Source organism: Lactuca saligna, chromosome 5, assembly GCF_052625555.1.
Source record: "Lactuca saligna cultivar CGN05327 chromosome 5, ASM5262555v1, whole genome shotgun sequence".
Classification (NCBI taxonomy): domain Eukaryota; kingdom Viridiplantae; phylum Streptophyta; class Magnoliopsida; order Asterales; family Asteraceae; genus Lactuca; species Lactuca saligna.
Genome location: NC_136421.1, coordinates 149,746,010 through 149,771,550, shown reverse-complemented (window position 1 = coordinate 149,771,550; position 25,541 = coordinate 149,746,010). Strand labels below are relative to the sequence as shown.

The 25,541-nt window shown below is 37.3% G+C and overlaps 1 protein-coding gene across 1 annotated transcript; it reads right to left on the bottom strand.

Moving 5' to 3' along the window:
- Nucleotides 1–15,277: 15,277 nt before the first annotated feature.
- LOC144997001 (laccase-17-like) lies at nucleotides 15,278–17,787 on the bottom strand. Its single transcript, XM_078956814.1, has 6 exons — nucleotides 17,660–17,787; nucleotides 17,431–17,582; nucleotides 17,060–17,304; nucleotides 16,807–16,935; nucleotides 15,738–16,688; nucleotides 15,278–15,577 (listed from the first exon to the last, which is right to left on the bottom strand). The coding sequence occupies exons 1-6, from the start codon at nucleotides 17,747–17,749 to the stop codon at nucleotides 15,447–15,449; spliced, it is 1,698 nt and encodes a 565-aa protein (XP_078812940.1). The 5' UTR covers nucleotides 17,750–17,787; the 3' UTR covers nucleotides 15,278–15,446.
- Between the last annotated feature and the right edge of the window lie 7,754 nt (nucleotides 17,788–25,541).

The following is a 25,541-nucleotide window of genomic DNA, read 5'->3' as shown; positions in this document are numbered from 1 at the left end:
AGTAGGTTACGTGGTTCAAAGAACCAAGTTTGATATAGCGTCCGACTTAAACCAAACGACTAAAATCAAAGCGATCAATAGAAGTATCGCGCTCATTGGTAGCAAGAAATGCTACATGTTAAAGTATGATTATATCACATTAGAACATGAAGGAAGGCTTAGTTTGTTTTATAATTTAAGAGACCTAAGTCTAAATGTGCATCACATGATGATAGGTCATAATTTGGAGTCTAATCTGAGGTAGAGAGCAGGTGCACGATCAAGTATTGCTTACAATCAGTAAGTCTAAGAGATAGACTTGAAGGAATAAAGAAGTTATAATTATTACCTAGGATGAAGAGATGACGTATGGAGTCATTATACGATCCTTGTTTCGTTGATGATTCCGGGACGTAATCATCCTAAGGGGGAGATAATTGTAACGCCCGCAGATCCGGGCAAGTCAATTTAGAGGCAATAGGGGTCGAAAATGACTTTTCGACAAAAGATTATTTAGAATAAATAATCTTAACCAAGTTTTGGAATATGTCACAAGGTTTCCGTACATATAAGGAACGCCGAAATCCGAGTTATAACGAAGAAGTTATGGTCCGTCGAAGTTTCGCGACGGAACTGGCACGACACCGGGAAGCGTAAATAGTGAATTTACGATGGAGGACTTTTTAGCCTTAGTGATCTAAACGAAAGTCGTAGAATATTTTAAACCAAGAAAATCCATAAAAAGAACGCCCAAATCTGACTTCGTATGAAGAAGTTATGATTTTTCTAAGATTCGACTTAGCAGTGTATAGCCCGAAACTCGAATTTTAGTGTGAGCGGTTTTTGGCTTACGTGACCTAAATGAGATTTGAAGATCTCATTAATAGGAACTCAACGGTAAAAAGACAGACGAAAACGGAGTCCGTATGAAGGAGTTATGAATTCTTCGCGGTCATTTAACAATTTAAACGCCTCCTACTGTTAAATTTGAGATCGGTCAAGAATTAGCCGACAGAGTCTAAATGAAAGTTGTAGATCTTGATTTTACCTACGCGTGGATATAAAGAACGTCGAAAACGGAGCTCGTATGCGAAAGTTATGATTTTTCTAAGTTCGAAGGCTGATACGCGATAGGGGGTGACGTGACACCACCAGAATTGGACACGTGGCACCACCAGAAGGCCACCACATGGACCAACTCGGCGAGTAGGTCCCCTCTACTCGGCGAGTAGACCAGTCAGCACCCCTATAAATAGAGGTGTCGGGTTCCATTCATTCTCACACCTTCAACCTTATTCTTTCTCTCTCTATACTCTCTCTCTCTAAGCTCCCTTAAACCCCTAAAAGCCTAGGTAAACCCCCTAGCACCCGAAGGAATCCCCAAGGCTCCCGGAGTCCCGAGAAAAGAGCCTTTCGGCTCGGGAACGCTGCTCCAGCGAAGCCCGGTTTTCGAGAAAACCCGCTGTAAGTAATCTATGCCTACGCTATCTTTAGTATAGCTTATGTTTCAATATAGTAATGTTATTAGGACCTTATAATAAGTATTTGTGTTATTATTATGAGTTATATTGAGCATTATTTAACGCTTATATAATAATAATAATAATAGGTAGACTATTAATTTGTCGCGGTTAACGTCAGCCTAAACTCTAGTGGTAATGATACTAGGTTTTGTCGAGGAAGTTGTTTTAAGAGTAACGAAGTGTTGTCCGAGTGCCGAGTCACCACTTTCCCAGGTGAGTGCATAGTTACTTTCATCTTACACATAGATATGAAGTATTTTATATAAACTATGTGCTATGTGTGCATATTATCTGAATACTTGCTGTCTATGCTGGATGAACATCTTATACATGTTTTAAAGGATTTAAACTGTATAACGTATTTTATATACGAATGTGTTGGGTATGATGATGGGTAGATGAATGATGAGAGATAGAGGATGACGTGAGTATACATTGGCAGCTATAGACTTAGTTCCTATGGGACAAACACCGGTAGCTATGGACTTAGTACCTGTTAGACGTAGGTAGCTATGGATTTAGTACCTGTTAGAAATTGGTAGCTATGGACTTAGTACCTATTAGTTAGATGCTGGTAACTATGGATTTAGTACCTGTAGGAATTGGTAGCTATGGACTTAGTACCTGTTGAACACTGGTAGCTATGGATTTAGTACCCGATGAGTAGGATATAGCAGCTATGGTATTAGTGCTTTACGAACTAACATCGGCAGCTATGGATTTAGTGCCAGTCCTATAACCCTGGAAGTAAGGGACTTCGGAATAAACAAATGCAGGATAGACGACTCTTAGGTTAAATCCTTAAGAGTAAAGAAGATAACGGGGATGGGTAATGGGGTTAATTGTTTGATGATTAAACATAACAATTATATTATTGTGGGTTGAAAACCCTATGTACTCACCAGGTTTCCCAACCTGACCCACTCAGTTTATGTATATCACAGGTGACGAAGTGAAGTGACATTACACTGAGAGATTTAAAGAGATATAGATCACTAGTGTAAATCATTGTAAGTTCTGTTTATGCTTATGTTTCGGTATTAACGATGACATCCCAAACGTTTTAAAATGAAATAAATACGTTTCCTCGAAAATGTTTTAATAACGTATTTATCATGTTTTTCTGGGAACAAATTCCGCAACCTTTTTATAAAATGAAGTACTCTGATTTTTATAAAGCATAAACAAAATCGGTCTTTTCTGGCCGTGATTTTGGGGATGTCAGATATAGCATTATGTTTTACCTAATTTAATAATAGCAACATTGTATCATTTTCAACCATAATAACAATGTACTTTACCTAATATTAATAATGACAATATATTTCAATTTTCACCCGTAACAACGATGTACCTAACCAATATGAATATATTCTTTTTCAGCCATATTAAGTACCTCTTTACTTGATTTTTTTTTCTCTATAATATATTATGTAAATAATAGTACCTTCTGATGTGACTTTGCAAAATCAGCAGAAGCTGAAGTTGACTCATAAGAATATGCACCCGTCATCAGAAGGTGAAGATCCGAGTATCCTGCCCCATAGATAGGACCTTTTTGTTTCCCGCCTTTCCTAAGCAATTGTGTTTGGGTCCACAATTCAGGATCATTCACATTATGTTGAGTCGGATCATCACCATATTTTTGAGATAGGGTTGTGTTATATGATTCCTACACTATACCAAAAGAAAGTTTTTGTTATTGTACTAAAAAGTAAAAATTAAAATTTGTAAATATATAAAAAGATAAAGACAACTTACGATTGCCACCCTAGATGTCACATTCACAAAATCCACTGGCGCCTCTTTATCTCCCCCAAAATATATTTTCTTTGATTCGGTGGTAAGATGTGTCTTATAATAAAGATCAATGAATGAGGGGTCTTCACCCGTCAACTGTTTCTATATAAACGACACAACATAACCGATGTAATTAGTGGTGAAAGAAAAATGTATCACTAGAAATCTATAATTAGGATTACTTACCAATTTAAGACGGGGCTCCTCAAATCAAATGCTACCACCCGTATGTCTGGCTGCCCCCCCCCCCCAAAATCAGTGTTACGGTTTTTTTTTCCGCTTTTGGACAACTTTTTCCACTCATCCGTGTCCTATTTCTGTAATATATATATATATATATATATATATATATATATATATATATATATATATATATATATAATTAGAATACAAAATAAAAAACAACAAAATAAGCAATAATGTATTAGATTCCTTGTCTTGCACAAACGTCGCCAAACATCTCTAAATATTTCAACATGATTGTAATTTGCAAGAATCTCAAAATTATCATTAATCTCTATGATAACGTGGCCAGTTTTTCTTGCAGAATTTACCGATGCTTCCTGTCACACCCCCAAACCAAGGATGGCGGAAACGTCCGGGGGTGGAGGACTTCATGTAGAGTATCACAACAACGAGTATTATAGTGCTCAAAGTAAATACAACCAACATAAATATAATTGAAAAGTTACACCAAAGTATATATTTACATGATTCAAATCAATTACATTATGATACAAAATGAACTGTTTGACGAATTATCGTCCCATCCTCAAAAAGTTGTTGATTTCCTGTTTCACTGAATTTCTGAGAATACAAGTAGTTTTGAAAAAGTGTCAACACAAAGGTTGGTGAGTTCATAAGCTTTTGACAGTAAGAGTTTGAAAATAGATCTTTGTGGAGAGATGTATGTTACCAAGAAAAATCCAATATTTTCCTTATAAAAGTGATGTGGTCCTAATACCAGGACCGAAAACGAACAATTATTTGTCATACTTAAAGATATAAGAGTGGTTTCAAATGATGCGTAGTCATAAATACCTAAACCGAGAGTGTACAGTAATATCTGAATTTAGTGATATAAAAGTGCTTTTAAATTGACATAAAACCCTTTCTGTTTTATAAAATCCCGTAAACTTTATTTATTGTTAGCTCCCTATGTGATTCGCTATAACCATACTATGACTAGAGGTAACCTACACAACGTCTTTTAGACGCCCTGATCCTATGACTCTTGTCACCCGTGGACTTTCCGGTCCAGCTGTAGCTAGCAGCGAGGTGTGGGATGTCAACCCTAATATAGATCTATACACAATTATCACGCTCTCCCTACAAGAGATTTTGGTTATAACTTACAGGAATTTTAGGGATCCCGTTCTCGGAAGTACGGGAGAGAGATAGTCTCACATCCTGAGTTAACAAGTTTACGTGTAGTGTGCATGAGTGTAGAAACTTTTTGTAAAAATGTACCCTTTTTGTACGAGTGTGTTATGTGATGAATCTTAAACTATACCTATTATAGTTTATCCAAAACGTTTGTAGTGTATAAAAACTCTTTTTATGAAACTGCAATAGTGCTATGAATCCATAAACTATGCTTATTATAGCTTAATATACGTGATCTAAATAAATGAATAATCTTATAATGAGTGATTAAGTTTCAGTTTATGAAGATAAACTAACAAAGAAACACATTCAATAATTAGAACTTATGATTATACACTTTGCTCAACATAATACAAAGTGTTATGATATTTACATGCTGTTGGCTAACTTTAGCCATTCTGCACTATTTTGGAAAAATCATAGAAAAATCATACGAAGTCGAAAACTAGATCCGTAAATTCTGAGAGTTCACAAAATGAGTCTAGTTTACTCATAATTGTTATCACGATTTTTTAATGACCTCCAACTTGGGTGAAAAAGTCCATAATCACAGACTGGTCCGGATTCTTGTTTGAAATGATAGGCAGTTTTGTAAAAATCACTATAAATTGTAGAAAAATAGTATGGAGATGTGCAAGTAGTAATTTTAAAGCTAAGAACTTGAACTATTTGCACCTTGTACAGTTTTGAAAAAAAAATGTTTAAGATGCCCAAAACAGTCCGTGAATGGAGTTGAACTTTTCTGATGAAGGCTGCTAGAAAATTTTAGTTATGTTCTTGGTGTTTTAACTTGTATTCCCACCTTAAAAACTTGAGAAAACATGAAAATGTAGGGTTATGAACTCACCTTAAGTGATTTCTGTAGATGCTTGTTGAAGAATGGAAGTGTTTAACTCAAGAACACTTGGAGATGCCTTGAAGATTTTCGAGAATCTAACATCATGGTTATGGAGTTTGTGTAAGCAATCAATGATTGAGTAGAATGAAGTGTAATAATCACAAGGAGGATGAATTATACTTACTAAGAGTGGAAGAACACTTGAAAATCAGCCTTGAATCTCGAATTTGGTGGAGAACAAGTTTGAGAGAAAAGTGGTGTTTGATACTTAGTGAAATGAGAGCAAATGAGAGAAATGAGGAGAGAGGGTGTTTTGTTCCAGCTCTAAAAACGTGGGAATGAGTGGAAATTGAGTGTAAGGGACATTGAAGTGACCTAGGTAAGGTGGGGAGGTATGGCTGGTCATAAAGTGGGTGTGGGAGTGGTGGCTTGTGTCATAAGGTAAAGCAAAGTCAACACTCCACCACTTTGTACTTTACCCACTTGCCTTTATTATTTAAATAAAGATTTTTATGAAAATATGATTAAATTGTGAATATTTAGGGTTTATTATGTTAAAATATGATTTTGGGTGAAAATCCCGCGTTAAAATAATTAAAAACGGGCCTTAAACGCAAAACTACGCGAAAACCGGGAGAAAATGGGTTTCCAGCGAGACCTCTCGGTCCTAGGCCGAGGTTCGGTCCTTGCTATGGCCGAATCTGAAATGAAGCGAAACTGGGGGAAACAAAGGGGGGCGAGGAAGCGAGAGGAGGCGAGGAAGCGAAGGGAGGCTCGGTCCGACGATAAGAGGCGAAGGTGGTCAGACCCGAAGTGAGCCGAATGAACAGTAGCTTTCGGGTTCGGTTCCTCCTGGGCGGGGTTCGGTTCCTATAGGGACCTTCGGGTCCTAAGAGGCTTCGCCCCTTTAAAGCAGGTTTCGGTTCCTTAAGCCTATTTTACTCGTTTTTACCCCGTTTTAAGCCGTTTTTGACCCGGTTAAGGGTCGGAATGACCCGAATGTCTCCAAAAAGTTACGGAAACTTTTGAGAGAGATTTGGGAGAGATTTAACATTCTTGGAGAGATTTCTCAGACGAAGAGATATTTGCAAGAGATTTCACATACTTGGAGAGATTTGGGAGAGATTTGACATTCTTAGAGAGATTTCTCATACAGAGAATAGGAGTCAGGACGGAATTATTTGTTTCAAGACTTTAGTATTTTGATTATAATTAACCCCAATGTATGGACAAGGTCATCACAACTTACAGGTAATGATCCTAAGGTCATATATGAATGTCTTTGGTTTGATTTGTATGAGAGAGAGTATTTTAACTAATTTTTAGAAAGACGGTTATTTTAGTAAGCGTACCAAATTCCTTACAAACATATAGTACTTAAACGTTCTTGTCGTTGGGAACATTACAAAAGTCCTAAGATGGTTCCCTTGATGCTCCTATTGGTGTGTTCCTCATACTCCTCCTGCTCCTTCGTCATTCTTCTCAGTTGGACATTCTCTCTTGAAGTGTCCCGTTTCACCGCATAGGTAGCATGCTGGGCCTACCTTGGAGTAGGTGGTTGAAGGGAGGTGATGGGCCGGGGCCTTACAGAAACGGACGGTATGCCCTTTCTTGTTGCAGTTTTTACAGTGCATCGCCTGACAAGCCCCATAGTGATGAAAGCCACATTGGTTGCACTTTAGGAGTGATCCCTCATATGGTCTAGCCGACATTTGGGTGGTAGACCCCGTGGCTAGTGTCGAGGCATGTGTAGTGACTGTTGTTGTAATGGTAGGGGCGGCCATGGGTTGTTGTCTTTTAGTGGATCCTTGAGATTGGTGGCGCTCTTTCATGTTCCAAAACTTTCTCCACTTGTTCGTAGGTTCGTGGCCTGAGGTATTTTCGTTGGTAGACACTCTTTGGTGTCCTTGATTTTTACCACAATTTGCATTGTTAGTACTGCTTCCACTTCTACAGACGTTGTTAGCATTGAATTGCACCATGACGGCTGTCACGGCTGCCGTGACTGCAACCTGAAAAGTAGCAGCGTCTATCTGCAGTGTTGGCGCCTTGCTAGTTGGTTGATTGCCTCTTAGTGAAGACATAGCTCTGTTTCATGACGAAAAACAACTTCGTTAGTGGAAATGATTATCTTAAGTGCTTCCTTACAATTTATATTTACGCATATAAATTTTTGCACATTACTGTACTATTCCTGGTGTTTCCAATAACGCTCCTGAGATGGAGTTATGGCAGTACGTAGGAGTAGGTTTCATACGGACGTTAAGCTTTACTCCTCTTAGAATCATGTTGTCCGAACACACTTGGCTGAGGAATTTTGATGTGATCCGGTGCATTAGTGCTGGAACGTTCGCACTCCATAGGTCTATGAAGAAGAAACTTTTCAACAAATGTTTAAAGGTGAGACGATAATGAGTTTTTTTTTTAGAATGGCTATATGTCGCGAGTTTTCTAACTAAGTTTATCTCATATCAATTTGTAACGTAATTCGGTTGTTGAGGGTGTTCTGAAAACAATTTATAACGAGGTTCTTTATATGGTAAACTCATGTATTTTAGTAGTTCTGTATCCAAGTGAAGCCTTATACTTGACCTAGGCTAGGTCCTTATTACGACCAATTGAAGTATGTTCTCGAAGGTTGGACCTACATCCCTATGATGCAGTCTTATATCAGAGTAGGAGTAAGTTCGGAGAATGATCTTTTGATGTTTGTCGTTTCAAAATTAGGTTCCATTGGTTGGTGAATAACGTGATCCAACCTTGGAAAGAAATTGGGAACGATCCCGGAGCTAAATTATTCTAGTCCAACAACTTGACTAAAGTGGGTTTCAGATAGACTCATTAGGAAGTATTCGAACAAAGAGTGTCATAGAATTCATCTGACTGACAACGTCATTGATGTTTAAGATGTAGCAAATTGAGGAAAATTAACCTTGTAGAGGGTTTTACATCGCATCCGGAGCAGGAGAGTTTTGGCCGCCTAAAGGCCTAACCAAAAGTACCTACAGTACAAGATGGTTTCATAGAGAATGCCACATAGGACATAGATTGGAAAAAAAATTCCTCATTAATAGGGAAAGCAAGTAAGGCATCTACTACTGGCGGCGGTCATTCATCTGGTGAACCCTCAGTTCAGCTAGTTGTCGTTCAATAACAAGCATGTGCCTTTCGTACACCCTCTGGCGTATTCGGAGTTCTATGACTTCGGTTCATGTTTCAGCCAGTGCTTGCAGCAAGGTTTCATGGTCTCTCTCAGACTTTTCACGAGTGTGCTCAAGGAGATTGGTGCGGATTGTATGTATTCTTGCATTTGCATCAACCTCTGCGATACTATGGAGAGTTGTTCTACCCTGAATCATGTTTCGGGCAACTCTACGGACCAGGATTGGAAAAATTCTATCTGCTGAGCTTTCTTTGTTTATGTTGTAGAAGTTTCGGTCTCCATTAAACAAAATAGGTTGGTCTTGTTCTTCGCTCCATGTTCCAAGCATTCTACCCAAGGAGGCATCGGGCCTTGAAAAGTCGGGCGAGGGTTAGGATTCGGAACAAGAGTCATCGGGGGTAGGTTCTCCACTTCAGGTTCGAGGTCAGAACCATCAGCCTAGCCTTCAGCTTGGTGACCATCCATAGGGGTTGGGTGATCATTCTCTGGCTCCTCTCCGAGTCATTCAGTATCGTCGTGGTTAGGGTAGTACGGGTCGTCGCGGGGAAGGAAATCCAGCCATGATATCCATGCGAGAAATGGGGATATAAGAAATAACTAAGTAGACGTACTAATTAGATAATTATATGATGATCTTTATCAGGTACTTCAACACATTGTTTAGTGCATACTAGTCATATGTATTCGGGACAGGATAGACCTTCGAATAAGCGACCCTAACTCTAAATACCCAATCCAACGAGAACAGGAAGTAGAGCAAAGATCCACAGATTCTAAGTCTATGACGTCCTGGATACATAAAATTTTAATGTATCCACTAAGCAACTATTGACCTGTTGATAAAAATCTATTTAGTTCTCAGATAAGTAATTATAATAACGCAAAATACCCCTATGGTATTTCATTGTGGTAGTGTTGGTATGTTTTTAGACTTGTTGCCATATCACAACCATTCTTGGGCACGTGCTAATCACTCCTCGGACCAGCATAGTTGATCAGGTTATGCCACTCCCAAGACTGAGCATACATCCCCAAGCTTACCTGTCATATCCAACAATCATTACTTTTGTTTTGTTCTAGAATGATGCTGACCTTAGTATGCATGCATGCATGTATACTTTTAACAAGAACCTATTTATTTCTAAAAGTATAATTGTTTTAAGAACTTTAAATCAGAGACCTTAGTCCCAATGCATTTATAGTTTGTATATCTTATGTGGTTCGATATACTTAGTTCACTATAAACAATGCTCTGATACCAATCTGTCACACCCCCAAACCAAGGATGGCGGAAACGTCCGGGGGTGGAGGACTTCATGTAGAGTATCACAACAACGAGTATTATAGTGCTCAAAGTAAATACAACCAACATAAATATAATTGAAAAGTTACACCAAAGTATATATTTACATGATTCAAATCAATTACATTATGATACAAAATGAACTGTTTGACGAATTATCGTCCCATCCTCAAAACGCGGTTGATTTCCTGTTTCACTGAATTCCTGAGAATACAAGTAGTTTTGAAAAAGTGTCAACACAAAGGTTGGTGAGTTCATAAGCTTTCGACAGTAAGAGTTTGAAAATAGATCTTTGTAGAGAGATGTATGTTACCAAGAAAAATCCAATATTTTCCTTATAAAAGTGATGTGGTCCTAATACCAGGACCGAAAACGAACAATTATTTTTCATACTTAAAGATATAAGAGTGGTTTCAAATGATGCGTAGTTATAAATACCTAAACCGAGAGTGTACAGTAATATCTGAATTTAGTGATATAAAAGTGCTTTTAAATCGACATAAAACCCCTTTTGTTTTATAAAATCCCGTAAACTTTATTTATTGTTAGCTCCCTATGTGATTCACTATAACCATACTATGACTAGAGGTAACCTACACAACGTCTTTTAGACGTCCTGATCCTATGACTCTTGTCACCCGTGGGATGTCAACCCCAATATAGATCTATACACAATTATCACGCTCTCCCTACAAGAGATTTTGGTTATAACTTACAGGAATTTTAGGGATCCCGTACTCGAACGTACGGGAGAGAGATAGTCTCACATCCTGAGTTAACAAGTTTACGTGTAGTGTGCATGAGTGTAGAACCTTTTTGTCAAAATGTACCCTTTTTGTACGAGTGTGTTATGTGATGAATCTTAAACTATACCTATTATAGTTTATCCAAAACGTTTGTAGTGTATAAAAACTCTTTTTATGAAACTGCAATAGTGTTATGAATCCATAAACTATGCTTATTATAACTTAATATACGTGATCTAAATAAATGAATAATCTTATAATGAGTGATTAAGTTTCAGTTTATGAAGATAAACTAACAAAGAAACACATTCAATAATTAGAACTTATGATTATACACTTTGCTCAACATAATACAAAGTGTTATGATATTTACATGTTGTTGGCTAACTTTAGCCATTCTTCACTATTTTGGAAAAATCATAGAAAAATCATACGAAGTCGAAAACTAGATCCGTAAATTCTGAGAGTTCACAAAATGTGTCTAGTTTACTCATAATTGTTATCACGATTTTTTAATGACCTCCAACTTGGGTGAAAAAGTCCATAATCACAGACTGGTCCGGATTCTTGTTTGAAATGATAGGCAGTTTTGTAAAAATCACTATAAATTGTAGAAAAATAGTATGGAGATGTGCAAGTAGTAATTTTAAAGCTAAGAACTTGAACTATTTGCACCTTGTACAGTTTTGAAAAAAAAATGTTTAAGATGCCCAAAACAGTCCGTGAATGGAGTTGAACTTTTCTGATGAAGGCTGCTAGAAAAATTTAGTTATGTTCTTGGTGTTTTAACTTGTATTACCACCTTAAAAACTTGAGAAAACATGAAAATGTAGGGGTATGAACTCACCTTAAGTGATTTCAGTAGATGATTGTTGAAGAATGGAAGTGTTTAACTCAAGAACACTTGGAGATGCCTTGAAGATTTTCGAGAATCTGACATCATGGTTATGGAGTTTGTGTAAGCAATCAATGATTTGAGTAGAATGAAGTGTAATAATCATAAGCAGGATGAATTATACTTACTAAGAGTGGAAGAACACTTGAAAATCAGCCTTGAATCTCGAATTTGGTGGAGAACAAGTTTGAGAGAAAAGTGGTGTTTGATACTTAGTGAAATGAGAGCAAATGAGAGAAATGGGGAGAGAGGGTGTTTTGTTCCAGCTCTAAAAACGTGGGAATGAGTGGAAATTGAGTGTAAGGGACATTGAAGTGACCTAGGTAAGGTGGGGAGGTATGGCTGGTCATAGAGTGGGTGTGGGAGTGGTGGCTTGTGTCATAAGGTAAAGCAAAGTCAACACTCCACCACTTTGTACTTTACCCACTTGCCTTTATTATTTAAATAAAGATTTTTATGAAAATATGATTAAATTGTGAATATTTAGGGTTGATTATGTTAAAATATGATTTTGGGTGAAAATCCCGTGTTAAAATAATTAAAAACGGGCCTTAAACGCAAAACTACGCGAAAACCGGGAGAAAATGGGTTTCCAGTGAGACCTCTCGGTCCTAGGCCGAGGTTCGGTCCTTGCTATGGCCGAATCTGAAATGAAGCGAAACTGGGGGAAACAAAGGGGGGCGAGGAAGCGAGAGGAGGAGAGGAAGCGAAGGGAGGCTCGGTCCGACGATAAGAGGCGAAGGTGGTCAGACTCGAAGTGAGCCGAATGAACAGTAGCCTTCGGGTTCGGTTCCTCCTGGGCGGGGTTCGGTTCCTATAGGGACCTTCGGGTCCTAAGAGGCTTCGCCCCTTTAAAGCAGGTTTCGGTTCCTTAAGCCTATTTTACGCTTTTACCCCGTTTTAAGCCGTTTTTGACCCGGTTAAGGGTCGGAATGACCCGAATGACTCCAAAAAGTTACGGAAACTTTTGAGAGAGATTTGGGAGAGATTTAACATTCTTTGAGAGATTTGTCATACAAAGAGATATTTGCGAGAGATTTCACATACTTGGAGAGATTTGGGAGAGATTTGACATTCTTAGAGAGATTTCTCATACAGAGAGATATTTGAGAGAGATTTCATATACTTGGAGAGATTTGGGAGAGATTTGACATTCTTAGGGAGATTTGGGAGCGATTCTTGAGAAGAAGAGATAGAGTGAAAACGATTGAGAGAGGTTTCATGTGTGGCATTTGTGAGTGTCTGGCTTCGCAATGCAAAGTTCGTAAACCCTGTTCAGCCTTGTCTAAGGATCTTACACACTCCCGATGAGTACGCAACATTGTTTTATCGGTTTGGCTCGCCACGTACCGCAATTTTAGGTTAAAGAGATCTAGATGTTCGCACTTTTTGCTTTATGATGTCTCATTAGGATAGAGAGTTGTGTAGAAGTTTCATAATGTAAATTCTAGTACCCACGGGCAAATTGAGTCAAACGGTTTGACTTGTTAACTTTAGTTGACTTTGACTTGACCGAAAATTGACGGTTGTCACACTTCCCTAGCATCCCTCATTCTAACCCTATAGCGATCTTTCAGTGTATTCTCAAAACCTTTACGAATTATCACTTCTTCATTTAGATCCCACAGGTATTGAGTCTGTAAAATATAAAAAGTAAAAGTTTAAAATGCAAAATAACAGTGAATGAGAAATAGATATTAAAAATAAATAATTAATATATTACCCTGAAACTCTCAAACATTTGAATGGCAACTTCCTTAGGAATTTTTCTACAAGTAGTCCAAGGTTCATTTATAGACTGCCAAAATATCTTTAAGATCGTCCGATGAATACTTTGTCTCCCAAACCTACAATATTCAAATAACCATATAAGGATAATTATAACATCAAAAATCGTAAATTTATAATAATTAAAAAAAAAAGACTTAATTGTACCCATTTCGTGTGATAAATGGCCTATGAGAGCTATTCGAATCTGCATCATTTGATCCACCATGTGTACCCGAATAATGGGGCGTCTGAACCATTGGTGATTCAGGCTCATGCACAGACTCATGCCCATGCTCAGGCTCATTTTCATGCTCAGGCCCATTATAGAAAAAATCACTAGCAGGGTCTTCAATGTTGTCTGTCATCTCATAACCATATACAATACCATTCCCAACATTCTGTACCACCCCTGTATCTGCTATAGCATCAATTAAGCCCATGTGGGTATTTATGTCACCCATGCTACTACTCCCTGAGAATCCTGACCTTGCCGTCCTAACTGAAGTGCGTGAAAGGCCACTTGACAAAGGTAATCTGTAGGTAAATACCTACGAATTGCCTACAGATAAAGGTAATCTGTAGGTATTTACTTACAGATTACCTATTGTATTTTTTTTATTTTTTTATTTTCGAAGGTCAAATATTGTTTTTTTCGTTTTGTTTTTTTCACAACGTAATTATACTTTGATTGCTTTGTTTTAACCAATTTATACATAACATAAACTTACAAACAAACGTATGCATCATTAGAAACTATTACTATATACATAATAAACAAAAAACTATTTATGTTTGTCTTTAAGCTACAATTAACATCATTAAACAAATACACGATATACTAAACATAGTACATACATATGGTGTGTATGTAAATGTGTGTACTTATTTCTATTTGTGTTTAGAAAATAACTTTGATTTAAAAAAAATAAATAAATAAAAAATAAAAAAAATAAAACTTCTAAATGACTAATGGGTTCTAATGATACATACATTTGTTTGTAAGTTTATGTTATCTATAACTCGGTCAAAACAAATAGAAACCAGAGAATTGTTGATGACCCATATTACTGATGGATTTTAGACCTTCGTCAATATCTTATTATCGATGTAGAAGAGACAAAGCTCACATTATCATGAACAATTTGGGATCAGATAATCCGTCACTCAAGTCATCGTTGAGGAAAAAATTCCCTTGTTGATATTAGTGTTTTGGCTTGGCTCTTTTTCATCGCAATGTTGGTAATTAGAAACGTTTTTACGAGAGAATTATCGGTTGGATACCTTATTTTCTAATAGGGTATTTATCGATAGTACTATTAATATGAGAAATGTAAGTCACATGCTATTCTCCTTTCATAGCTATGCATATTAATATGTATTTTGTATTGTTAGTTAATTATATTATTTGTTTCTTATAGCCGTTAACAAATTATAGTATTTGTTGTGCATGTGCTTGCTCTACACATACTACTGGTTGTGTGTTGCTATTTTTGCATCACATCATTTAATTCGTTAGGGGAACCTTTGAAAATAGAAACATGTTATGTAACTTGGTATTGGTTATGGTTTCTAGGTGGAACCGTGTAATTTACTTCTTACTAGACTTACTAGAGGTTGATAGTAATTGTTGTCACTTAAATAAACCTTATCGAAAATGGTTCTACTAGCAGCAACACGTCATATCTATAGGTTTTATTCAATGCAGTGGCAAACCAAGTTTTATAATGAGTTCACATTCGTTGACTTTACATTTGCCACAATCGTGATGTCGGGTCATACACTTCAATCTAGCCAAGTCATATGAATATGGATGTAGTAATGAACGAAATGTTCTGCACAAATTGTTTACCCAAGATGAAAAAATAACCAATTGATATAGGGAATAAATTGTTATATTTTATTCAATGAAGTACCTCCTCAAATGAATTTAATCAACTCACTATAACATATCTAATGATAAGTTGTAGGAAAAAAAACACTTTAGATCCCTCAAATTTTAATAGTTGAGAAAAATTGATTGAAATGTGTCAAGAAACGGAAGCTTTAACATTTTGGAAGATCAGACGGTGGAGGTAAGAGCTTTTGGTTAGGTAGTTCTCCATCCAAGACGAGCCATGCCATCTTCAAACCCCAACCGGTATGAACTTCCAAATGACAATGCATGAACCATACCCCTGGACAATATATACGAAGAATAATATATCAATAACAAACTAAAATACATCATATATATATATATATATATATATATATATATATATATATATATATATATATATATATATGCACCACATGCAAGAAACCAAACTGAAATTACATGCATGAGTAACAAACCTGGGTTGTCCGCTAGAAATCGTATAGCAACCCACCCACCAGAAGGCACACCAACCGTGTTTCTTTCGATAGGGTCCACAAGATTGAAGTTCTTAGGGTCCTTCTTAGGATCGTAGTTTCCAAACCCTTGACCAACAACAAAGAAATTGAAGCCATGGAGATGAAGAGGGTGGCTTTCAGCACCAAGAATGCTGGTATCTTGCATCACGAACTCCACACTAGTATTAAAAGGAAGAACCATGAGTTTTGTACCATTGCTCACAAAGGTGTTATTTGGAGGAGTTCCGGTATAATTAAACCAATGCAATGGGTTGATTGGGAAATAAGGACTATAAACACCCTTCGATTTATTAAAGAAGTGGGACTGGAGAAGGGCAACACTTGGTTGTACGAACGACACATTATTTATGGATGCAGCGAATCTATCCCCATTCGGTCCTTGGCAAGTTCTATTTTGCGCACAAGGGGTCGTCCCAAGTCCTACTGTGAAAAATAAATGGTTGTCGATCTTCTGTGGGACATTAGCAGGAAATTTAGAGTTTGCTAAGCTTCGAAGTCTATTTGAAAACTTTGACACGAATGAAGTGTCATTTAAAGATGGTAATGTTGGTGTAAAGAGTGGAAGATTTTTCATCGGAACAGGCGACTCATATTCGAGAATACCAGCAACTGTGGAATTGTCGAAGGTTCCTTGACCCGTTACATATGGTCTAGCGGACATGAGAAAGTTGGCACCTGGAAATTTGGATTTGGTTTTAAGGAGGACGTTGGTGGTTTGACCAGGAGATAGTATAAGCGTTTCAGTTTTGAAAGGTTTTACATAAATGGCATCAGCCTCAACAACAGTGAGGGTGTGGTTTGCTATGCTAAAAAAGAGTTCATCATTGAGTGCTGCGTTGATCAGTCGAAGGAGGTACGTCTTCCCCGTCTTTACCTTCAGCTTGAATGTGTCTGCAGATTTCATGAGTCATGGTTTCTTTCAATACATATGTATACACGTATTCTATATAAATATGTATTCCAGGGGTGTACGTACGTACGTATGTAACAAAGGCTAGAAATACGGTACCTTTAGCAGAGCACTTGTACAAAGGTCCGGGAAGCCCATTGAAGGTATAGGCATCGGAAACATTTGGACCCCCACCGGTTTGTGTTGCTTGCGAAATTATAGCCTCTGGATCAGTATTGAACCACTCTCCTGTAGACATATAAAATTGTAATTACTCTCATGCATGCAAAACTGATGTAATTAATTAAGTACAACATAGCTACAAGCTTAGAGATTAAAAGATTCAACAAAGTATATATGTACGTAGTTTTACCAAAGATGATGGGAACTTCTTTATAGGGCTTGGTAAAAGGGTAGGGGACATTAAGCTTTGGAAGAATGATGAGAGGGCCATAAACACTTGCTCTTAACCATGATATATGTGCATGCCAAAACAATGTTCCTCTTTGTCCAATAACAGTGTAGTTGTAGACATAACTCTGGCCAGTTTGTATGGGGCATTGAGTTATGTAAGCTGGCCCATCGGCCCATCCACTCCGAAGTTGTCTAATACCATGCCTGCATGTGTATATAGCATGCATCAGAATCATATATAGTACGATGAGGTTGTATCTAAAGTAATAATAATATATATCTTATAGAGCGTTAATTAGAAAATACAAAATGTACAGCTCTTAATTATACCAATGGATTGTAATGTTACTGGAGACATGGTTAGTAACTTTTATAAGAAGCCGATCACCCTCTCGAGCGACAATACGTGGACCTGGATATTTTCCATTGACCGTAACCATGCTTTTTGTGTGGCACAGTCGTGTCACGTTTTGCAGCTCGATCTGCATGAAAAAATAGATCAAGTTGTTGGACTACAAAAATGATAAGCATCATGGATATCTTATGTAATGAGACATACGTTAAACTCATAGCTCCTGGTAGTTCCACCAATTGTATACATAGGAAGCAGTGAAGTTATTGCTAACAATAACAAGAAAATTCCACCCATATCTTTGTCTCTCTCTTTCGTTGAAGAATATGAAAGCTTTTGCTACAGCATGAACCCAGCTATGAAATCTGAACATATATATAGGTTGATGTCTAAGGATGATTTTGGCAGAGTCAACAACTATTTCTATTGCATCACCAACCTTTGTTAAAATGCAACTTTAGAGTGCTATCAAAGAGATCATATTCATCTGTCCTTTCAAAACCTTTCCTTTGTCGTAAGGACTAGGTCCCAATCTTAATTGAATATAACATAATACTTTATCTAGTCAAATTGTTAAAAATAAACCTACTTTTAAAACCACCTACTAGAAAACTTGAAAAATTGAAAATACATATAATTAACAATATATATATGTTTGATCCCTTATTTTCGGGGATGGAGTAAGCCACGGATTTGTTTGCTGTTGCTTACTTCAGGAGAAAATAGCAAATACAACAAATACTAACAGAAATAACTCAAATAAATCAATTAATGTAATACATACACATAAAAAATTACAATTACGATGAGGTGATCAATTAATTTGATTATCTATAGGCTAGTAAAATAGTACCTGTTCCTTTCAAACAATCTTTTTTTTAGCATGCATGTGCCTACAATGTACATAGGAGGAAAACACACACAACCAAGTGTTATATATATATATATATATATATATATATATATATATATATATATATATATATATATATATATATATATATATATATATATATTATTTTTGTTTTTTTGGATTTGATTATTAGAATTTTTATGTGTATTCCCGCACGGAGTAGATTTTTAAAATTGTATGTATTTCACATGTTCACTACTAGAAAACTAAGTAATTATCTACAATAGAATTGGGAGTAAATTCGTAGGAACAAGGCGTTACCTACCGATTTCCTACAAAAAACAGGTTGTAGGAAAAACCCTCGTGGGTAATTTTTTTCCTACAAATTAGCTACAAACGTTCCTACCAGAGCCGTTCCAAATGTATTTTGGGCTCAGGACGAGAGAAAAAAATGGGCCCTTAAAATACATAAATATCGTCAAGTTTATTATAATAACTCAATAATCAAAAGAAAATTATTTATGCTATCTTCTCAATATAATAATTTCCATAAAAAATTTGGGCTCTTTTGAAAGATAGGCGCTGGACAGTCGTCCCTATTGCCCACCCTCTGGGACGGGTCTGGTTCCTACAATATCTACGGAACACGTTAACTACAGAGTACTTACATATTACCTACGGGTTATTTAAATACGAAACTCCTACAAAATACATATGGATTAGTTTCCTACGAAATACCTACAAAATGATTTTCCTACAGAATACATACCAACTACTTTATCTACAGATTACCTACCAACATTTTTTCCTACGGAATACCTACAGTTTTTATTGGATTTTATTTACTATAGAATACCTACTGAATATTTATTTCCTACAAATTTTTTATGAATTTTGTACCAGTTTTTATTGCTCTATTAAATTTATAATTCCTACAGAATATCTATTTCTACAATTCAGTCAAAAAACTATTGTTATGTTAAATTTATAATTTAAAAAATATCAAAAATTTTTGCTAAAAAACCGAATAAATAATTAAAATAATAGTCATATAACATTACATTCATTACCATTAAAATAGTTACTAACATACCATTCATACATTCAAATACTCAAAATACCATTACAAAAACTAAGAACAAATCAATAACATAACATTAATTTAGTGTTCTAAAACAAAAACTAAGAACTACTTGGTGGATTACTGGACGGATTAATTTGTTTCATAAAGACCGCCAGTTGTCATTACACTTGCAATTCCATTTCATTTTGCATTTGTTGCATTTACAAATTCATTTCACTTTGCTTTTCTTCCATGGCTTGTTCCATGTTTGACATTTGTTGCCGCAACTCATTTACCTAAATATAGCAACACAAACACATGCAGATAGTACATGTAATTCAACTTTAAACCATGATAGCAATATACTTTACTTTTAGTTCAATATAAAAACACACTATTGATAATAAAAATGTACATTGTTTTTAATATCCATAATAATAACTTTTAATATGCATAATAATAACATACTATATTTTTATCCATTATACCATTGTACTTCACATTTCCAATCCATAATATCAATGTACTTAAATTATTCTCAATAACAACAATTACTTTACCAAATATCAGTAATAGCAACATATTATAATTTTCACCCATTATAGCATTATGTTTTACCTAATTTAATAATAGCAACATAGTATCATTTTCAACCATAATAACAATACACTTTACCTAATATTAATAATGACAATATATTTCAATTTGCACCCGTAACAACGATGTACCTAACCAATATGAATATATTCTTTTTCAGCCATATTAAGTACCTCTTTAATTGATTTTGTTTTCTCTATAATATATTACGTAAATAATAGTACCTTCTGTTGTGACTTTGCAAAGTCAGCAGAAGCTGAAGTTGACTCATAAGAATATGCATCCGTCATCAGAAAGTGAAGATCTGAGTATGCTGCCCCATAGATAGGACCTTTTTGTTTCCCGCATTTCCTAAGCAATTGTGTTTGGGTCCACAATTCAGGATCATTCACATTATGTTGAGTCGGATCATCACCATATTTTTGAGATAAGGTTGTGTTATATGATTCCTACATTATACCAAAAGAAAGTTTTTGTTATCGTACTAAAAAGTAAAAACTAAAATTTGTAAATATATAAAAAGATAAACACAACTTACGATTGCCACCCTACATGTCACATTCACAAAATCCACTGGCGCCTCTTTATCTCCCCTAAAATATATATATTTTTTTTATTCGGCGGTAAGATGTGTCTTATAATAAAGATCAATGAATGAGGGGTCTTCACCCATCAACTGTTTCTATATAAACGACACAACATAATTGATGTAATTAGTGGTGAAAGAAAAATGTATCACTAAAATCTATAATTAGGATTACTTACCAATTTAAGACGGGGCTCCTCAAATCCAATGCTACCACTCGTATGTCTGGCTGCCCCCCTCAAAATCAGTGTTACGATTTTTTTTTCCGCTTTTGGACAACTTTTTCCACTCATCTGTGTCCCATTTCTGTAATATATATATATATATATATATATATATATATATATATATATATATATATATATATATATATATATATAACATCCCAAAATATCAAGAGTAGAGTTGCAGGGCTAAAAGTATAAATTTTGAAGGGCAACTCGGCGAGTCCATGGATGGACTCGGCGAGTAGGGTCGCGACTTTTGTCGCGTGTCAAGTGGCATACTCGGCGAGTCCAAAGATGGACTCGTCGAGTAGGTGCTGAGTGGAGAAAACCCTAATTCTCGGGGTTGAGCCCTATATAAAGAACTTAACATCCATTCCCCTAGCCTCTTTACTCATCCTCAAGTCCAGAAACCCTTAGCATTCGTGTGTGAGTGGATCAAAGTGCATTTGGGAGCTTGAAGGGTATTTGTTAAAGGAATCTTGGGAGTTTGGAGGCTTGGAGCAAGGGGATTTGCTTGGATTTGAGTTTCATTGCAGTTGGGGTGTTCTTTTGAGGTAATATCTCGTTCTTGGGCTGTTACTCATATGGATTCATCATTTTAGGGTTTATGGGGAGCTTATCTTGGTATGTTTTGGAGTTTGGAGGTTAGATCTGAGGTTGCTATCTCAGATCTGGAATGGGGAAGGTCTAGAGTGCATTAAATCCCTGTGTTTGAGTGCTTAGTGAAGCCATCATGTCCCAAACCCTAGCTCTAAAGTGTATAAGGCCTAGATCTCTTTGGATTCACGTAAAATTTGCCACTTTACGTGATGGATGGGTTGTAGGAGGCTAGATCTATGTGTTTGGATCAATTGCATGGCCTGGAATGCTTCTGTATGGATTCAGACCGGTGGAACTCGGCGAGTCACATGGGTGGACTCGACGAGTTGCTTGAAGATGAGCTGGAACTCGACGAGTTGGATGAACAACTCGGCGAGTAGGTTGAAGATAGCCTTAGACTCAACGAGTCGGTTCTTGAACTCGACGAGTCTTGTCGAAGAGTTCCAATATTTTCTGGTTGAGTCTAGAATCGGTGAGTCAAGGGATGACTCGGTGAGTTCGGTGCGAGTGGACTCAGAGTTGTTGGACTCGGCAAGTCTTGGGGTGACTCGGCGAGTTAGGTCGCGGATTGAGGGAAGTTCTGAGCTTGGGGACTCAGCGAGTCATCGGGTTGACTCGGCGAGTAGAGTCAGTCAGGGGTTGACTTTGACCTTGTCCAAGGGTTGACCAGTTGTCTTCCAGGGGTATTTTGGTAATTAAGGGTATTTATTGAGTTGAGTGTTTTGGTGTCCAGTGGAGGATTTCATGTCGGAGTTTGGAGCAATGGGATCTTATCCTTTCAGCCGACAGTTTCGAGGTGAGTTATCCTTACTATATCAACAGGGTCTAAGGCACCAAGGCCGGCCCTTTATCGGATTGAGATCCGGGTATCTGTTGTTATGTTTTTGCTTTGATATGTTTGCATCCGAGTAGTTAGGATGGTATTCGTTAGAGACCTGGTTAAGGTCGGTATCCTGGTAGATAGGATGATGCTATGCTAGTGACCGGATAGGTCGGTATCCTGTTAGAGTATGTTGTGTTATGTGATCTGCTAGATCGGTTTGCCTGAATATGAATTGTTATGTGATTGTATGTTTATGTGCACATGGTTGTTTGGACTGGAGTTGGGTTGAGGCGGGTCCTGCTTCGTGCTGTAGGCCAAGATACCCAGGGCGGACCAGTTGTTCCGAAGGCCCAGCGAGCGGTCCGAATAGGCTGTAGGCCCCACGAGGGTGGACCAGACGTACCGAAGCTTGGAGAGTGGACCAGGCCGACTGAAGGCCCGATGCGGGCGGACCAATCATACTGTAGACTCAGAGAGTGGACCAGGTGAGTTGAAGGCCTGGTGTGGGCGGACCAACCACACTGCAGACTCGAGGGACATGAATGGACTCGGAGGGTGGACCAAGTGGACTGAAGGCCCGACAAGGCGGACCAGTACAACAGTAGACCCGATATGCATGACTGTTCTGTGACTCGTTATGAGATAGCATGATATGTGTATGGTATATGTGGTTGGTATTTTGGGGGTATCTCACTAAGCTTTCGGGCTTACAGTTGTGGTTTAATGTTTTTCAGGTTCTTCAGGAGACCGTGGCAAGGCAAAGCTGTGATCATACCGCTCCTCATGATTTTGTAGTAATGTGATTCTGGGAATACTCTAAATGATTTGTATTGAAAACCTTTTTGTAATAATTTAATGAAATCGGGTTGTTTTTGAAAAATTTAAATTGGTTGGATTTTTCGGTCGTTACAATATATATATATATATATATATATATATATATATATATATATATATATATATATATATATATATATATAATTAGAATACAAAATAAAAAACAACAAAATAAGCAATAATTTATTAGATTCCTTGCCTTGCACAAATGTCGCCAAACATCTCTAAATATTTCAACAGGATTGTAATTTGCAAGAATCTCAAAATTATCATTTATTTCTGTGATAACGTGGCCAGTTTTTCTTGCAGAATTTACCGATGCTTCCCTAGCATCCCTCATTCTAACCCTATAGCGATCTTTCAGTGTATTCTTAAAACCTTTACGAATTATCCCTTCTTCATTTAGATCCCACAGGTGTTGAGTTTGTAAAATATAAAAAGTAAAAGTTTAAAATGCAAAATAACAGTGAATGAGAAATAGATATTAAAAATAAATAATTAATATATTACCCTGAAACGCTCAAACATTTGAGTGGCAACTTCTTTCGGAATTTTCTATAAGTAGTCCACGGTTCATTTATAGACTGCCAAAATATCTTTAAGATCGTCCGATGAATACTTTGTCTCCCAAACCTACAATATTGAAATAACCATATAAGGATAATTATAACATCAAAAACCATAAATTTATAATAATTAAAAAAAAGACGTACTTGTACCATTTCGTGTGATAAATGGCCTATGAGAGCTATTCGAATCTGCATCATTTGATCCACCATGTGTACCGAAATAATGGGCATGTGAACCATTGGTGATTCAAGCTCATACACAGACTCATGCCCATGCTCAGGCTCATTTTCATGCTCAGGCCCATTATAGAAAAAATCACTAGCAGGGTCTTCATTGTTGTCTGTCATCTCATAACCATATACAATACCATTTCCAACATTCTATACCACCCCTGTATCTGCTATATGTAACAACGCAAATTTTCAAACAAATTTTCCATTGCAAATAAAGTGACTTTATTCAAATTAAATATAATTATTCCAAGTTTTAGGTCAAAATATAATCATAAAATCCCCAAGATCTCAAAATATCAAACAGTGTGTACGCATCACGCCGGCGCCTTCCCACGGTCCTCGCTAGTACCTGAAACACATACATAACAACTGTAAGCATAAATGCTTAGTGAGTTCCCCAGTATACTACTTACACATATACGCCTTTCCAGGCCCTGACCTTCCGGTCCACAACACAACGCCTTCCGGCCCGTAACATAATCGCCTTCCGGCCCATAACATATTCGCCTTCCGGCCCATAACATATTGCCTTCCGGCCCATAAAACATACACAACACATATAATAATTAACTTACCACATATAACACATATATCACATATCATATCCGACCTTCCGGTCACACAGTCAAACCCTTCCGGGTACAGTATAGTGAGAAGACTCACCTCGTGAATATCGAAAGCTAGCAACTCCTGAAATCACTCGTACTCGATCCGCCGAGCTACAGACTCCCTATAATATCATATATACCTTATTAACACTTTTATCATTCAAGACAACTGCCCCTAAGAAATCACATGTAGGTCAACTCTGGTCAACGGTCAACGGTCAACTTGACCGGACTCGGCGAGTGCTATGGCGACTCGGCGAGTCTAGACGTCTTCACCAATTCCCTGATGTTCCCTTTCTACTCGTCGAGTATCCTTCTTGACTCGACGAGTTCCTCGTGGAAGAATCGCGGGGCCACCCCGACTCCACTCGCCGAGTCTGAAGAACAGCTCGACGAGTCCCAGTTATTCTCCAAGCTACTCGCCGAGTCTGTTCATTGGACTTGGCGAGTCCATGCCATGCAGTCGATCAAACTGCTTCCTAAGATCAGTATTGTCCCGACCATTCATAGATCTGGTCCTCCTAAGCTGGTCCATCACGTAAGGCCTTCATTTAGGTGCTCATGCTACACCCCAAGACTTATAATTTACATTTTGACTTAAGGCATAAGGATTCCAATCCAAAACCTCTCTTAATTCCCGAAATGCACAGGCATGGGACATTCTGGACCTCTAAAGGTCCCAGTACAGGGTTCCAATCGTTTGGGGACTAAGGTACATTCAATCTAGCCACCAAAAGGGTTCCATAAACCCTAAATCGATATACACATCAACATGGAAGAGTGTAATTCGATTTATTACCTGAATAACGTGTTGTCTGCGTCCCCAAACCTCAGAACGTGATTCTCTTACTGTTCCTTTAGCAAAGCCCTTCTCTTCCTTGCTCAACAACTCTTCCAAACTCAACAATGATCTTCAATCCTTGCTCCAGATGCACACAATCGGTTTAGGGTTCTTCTCAGTAGGCTAAAACGGACAATGACGGCCTATAAGTCCATTTTATACGTTCCAAAACCAAACGGCTAGGGTTTCCGCTGAACAGCGCAGACTCGCCGAGTCCATATCTGGACTCATCGAGTCCAGTCGCGAACCCG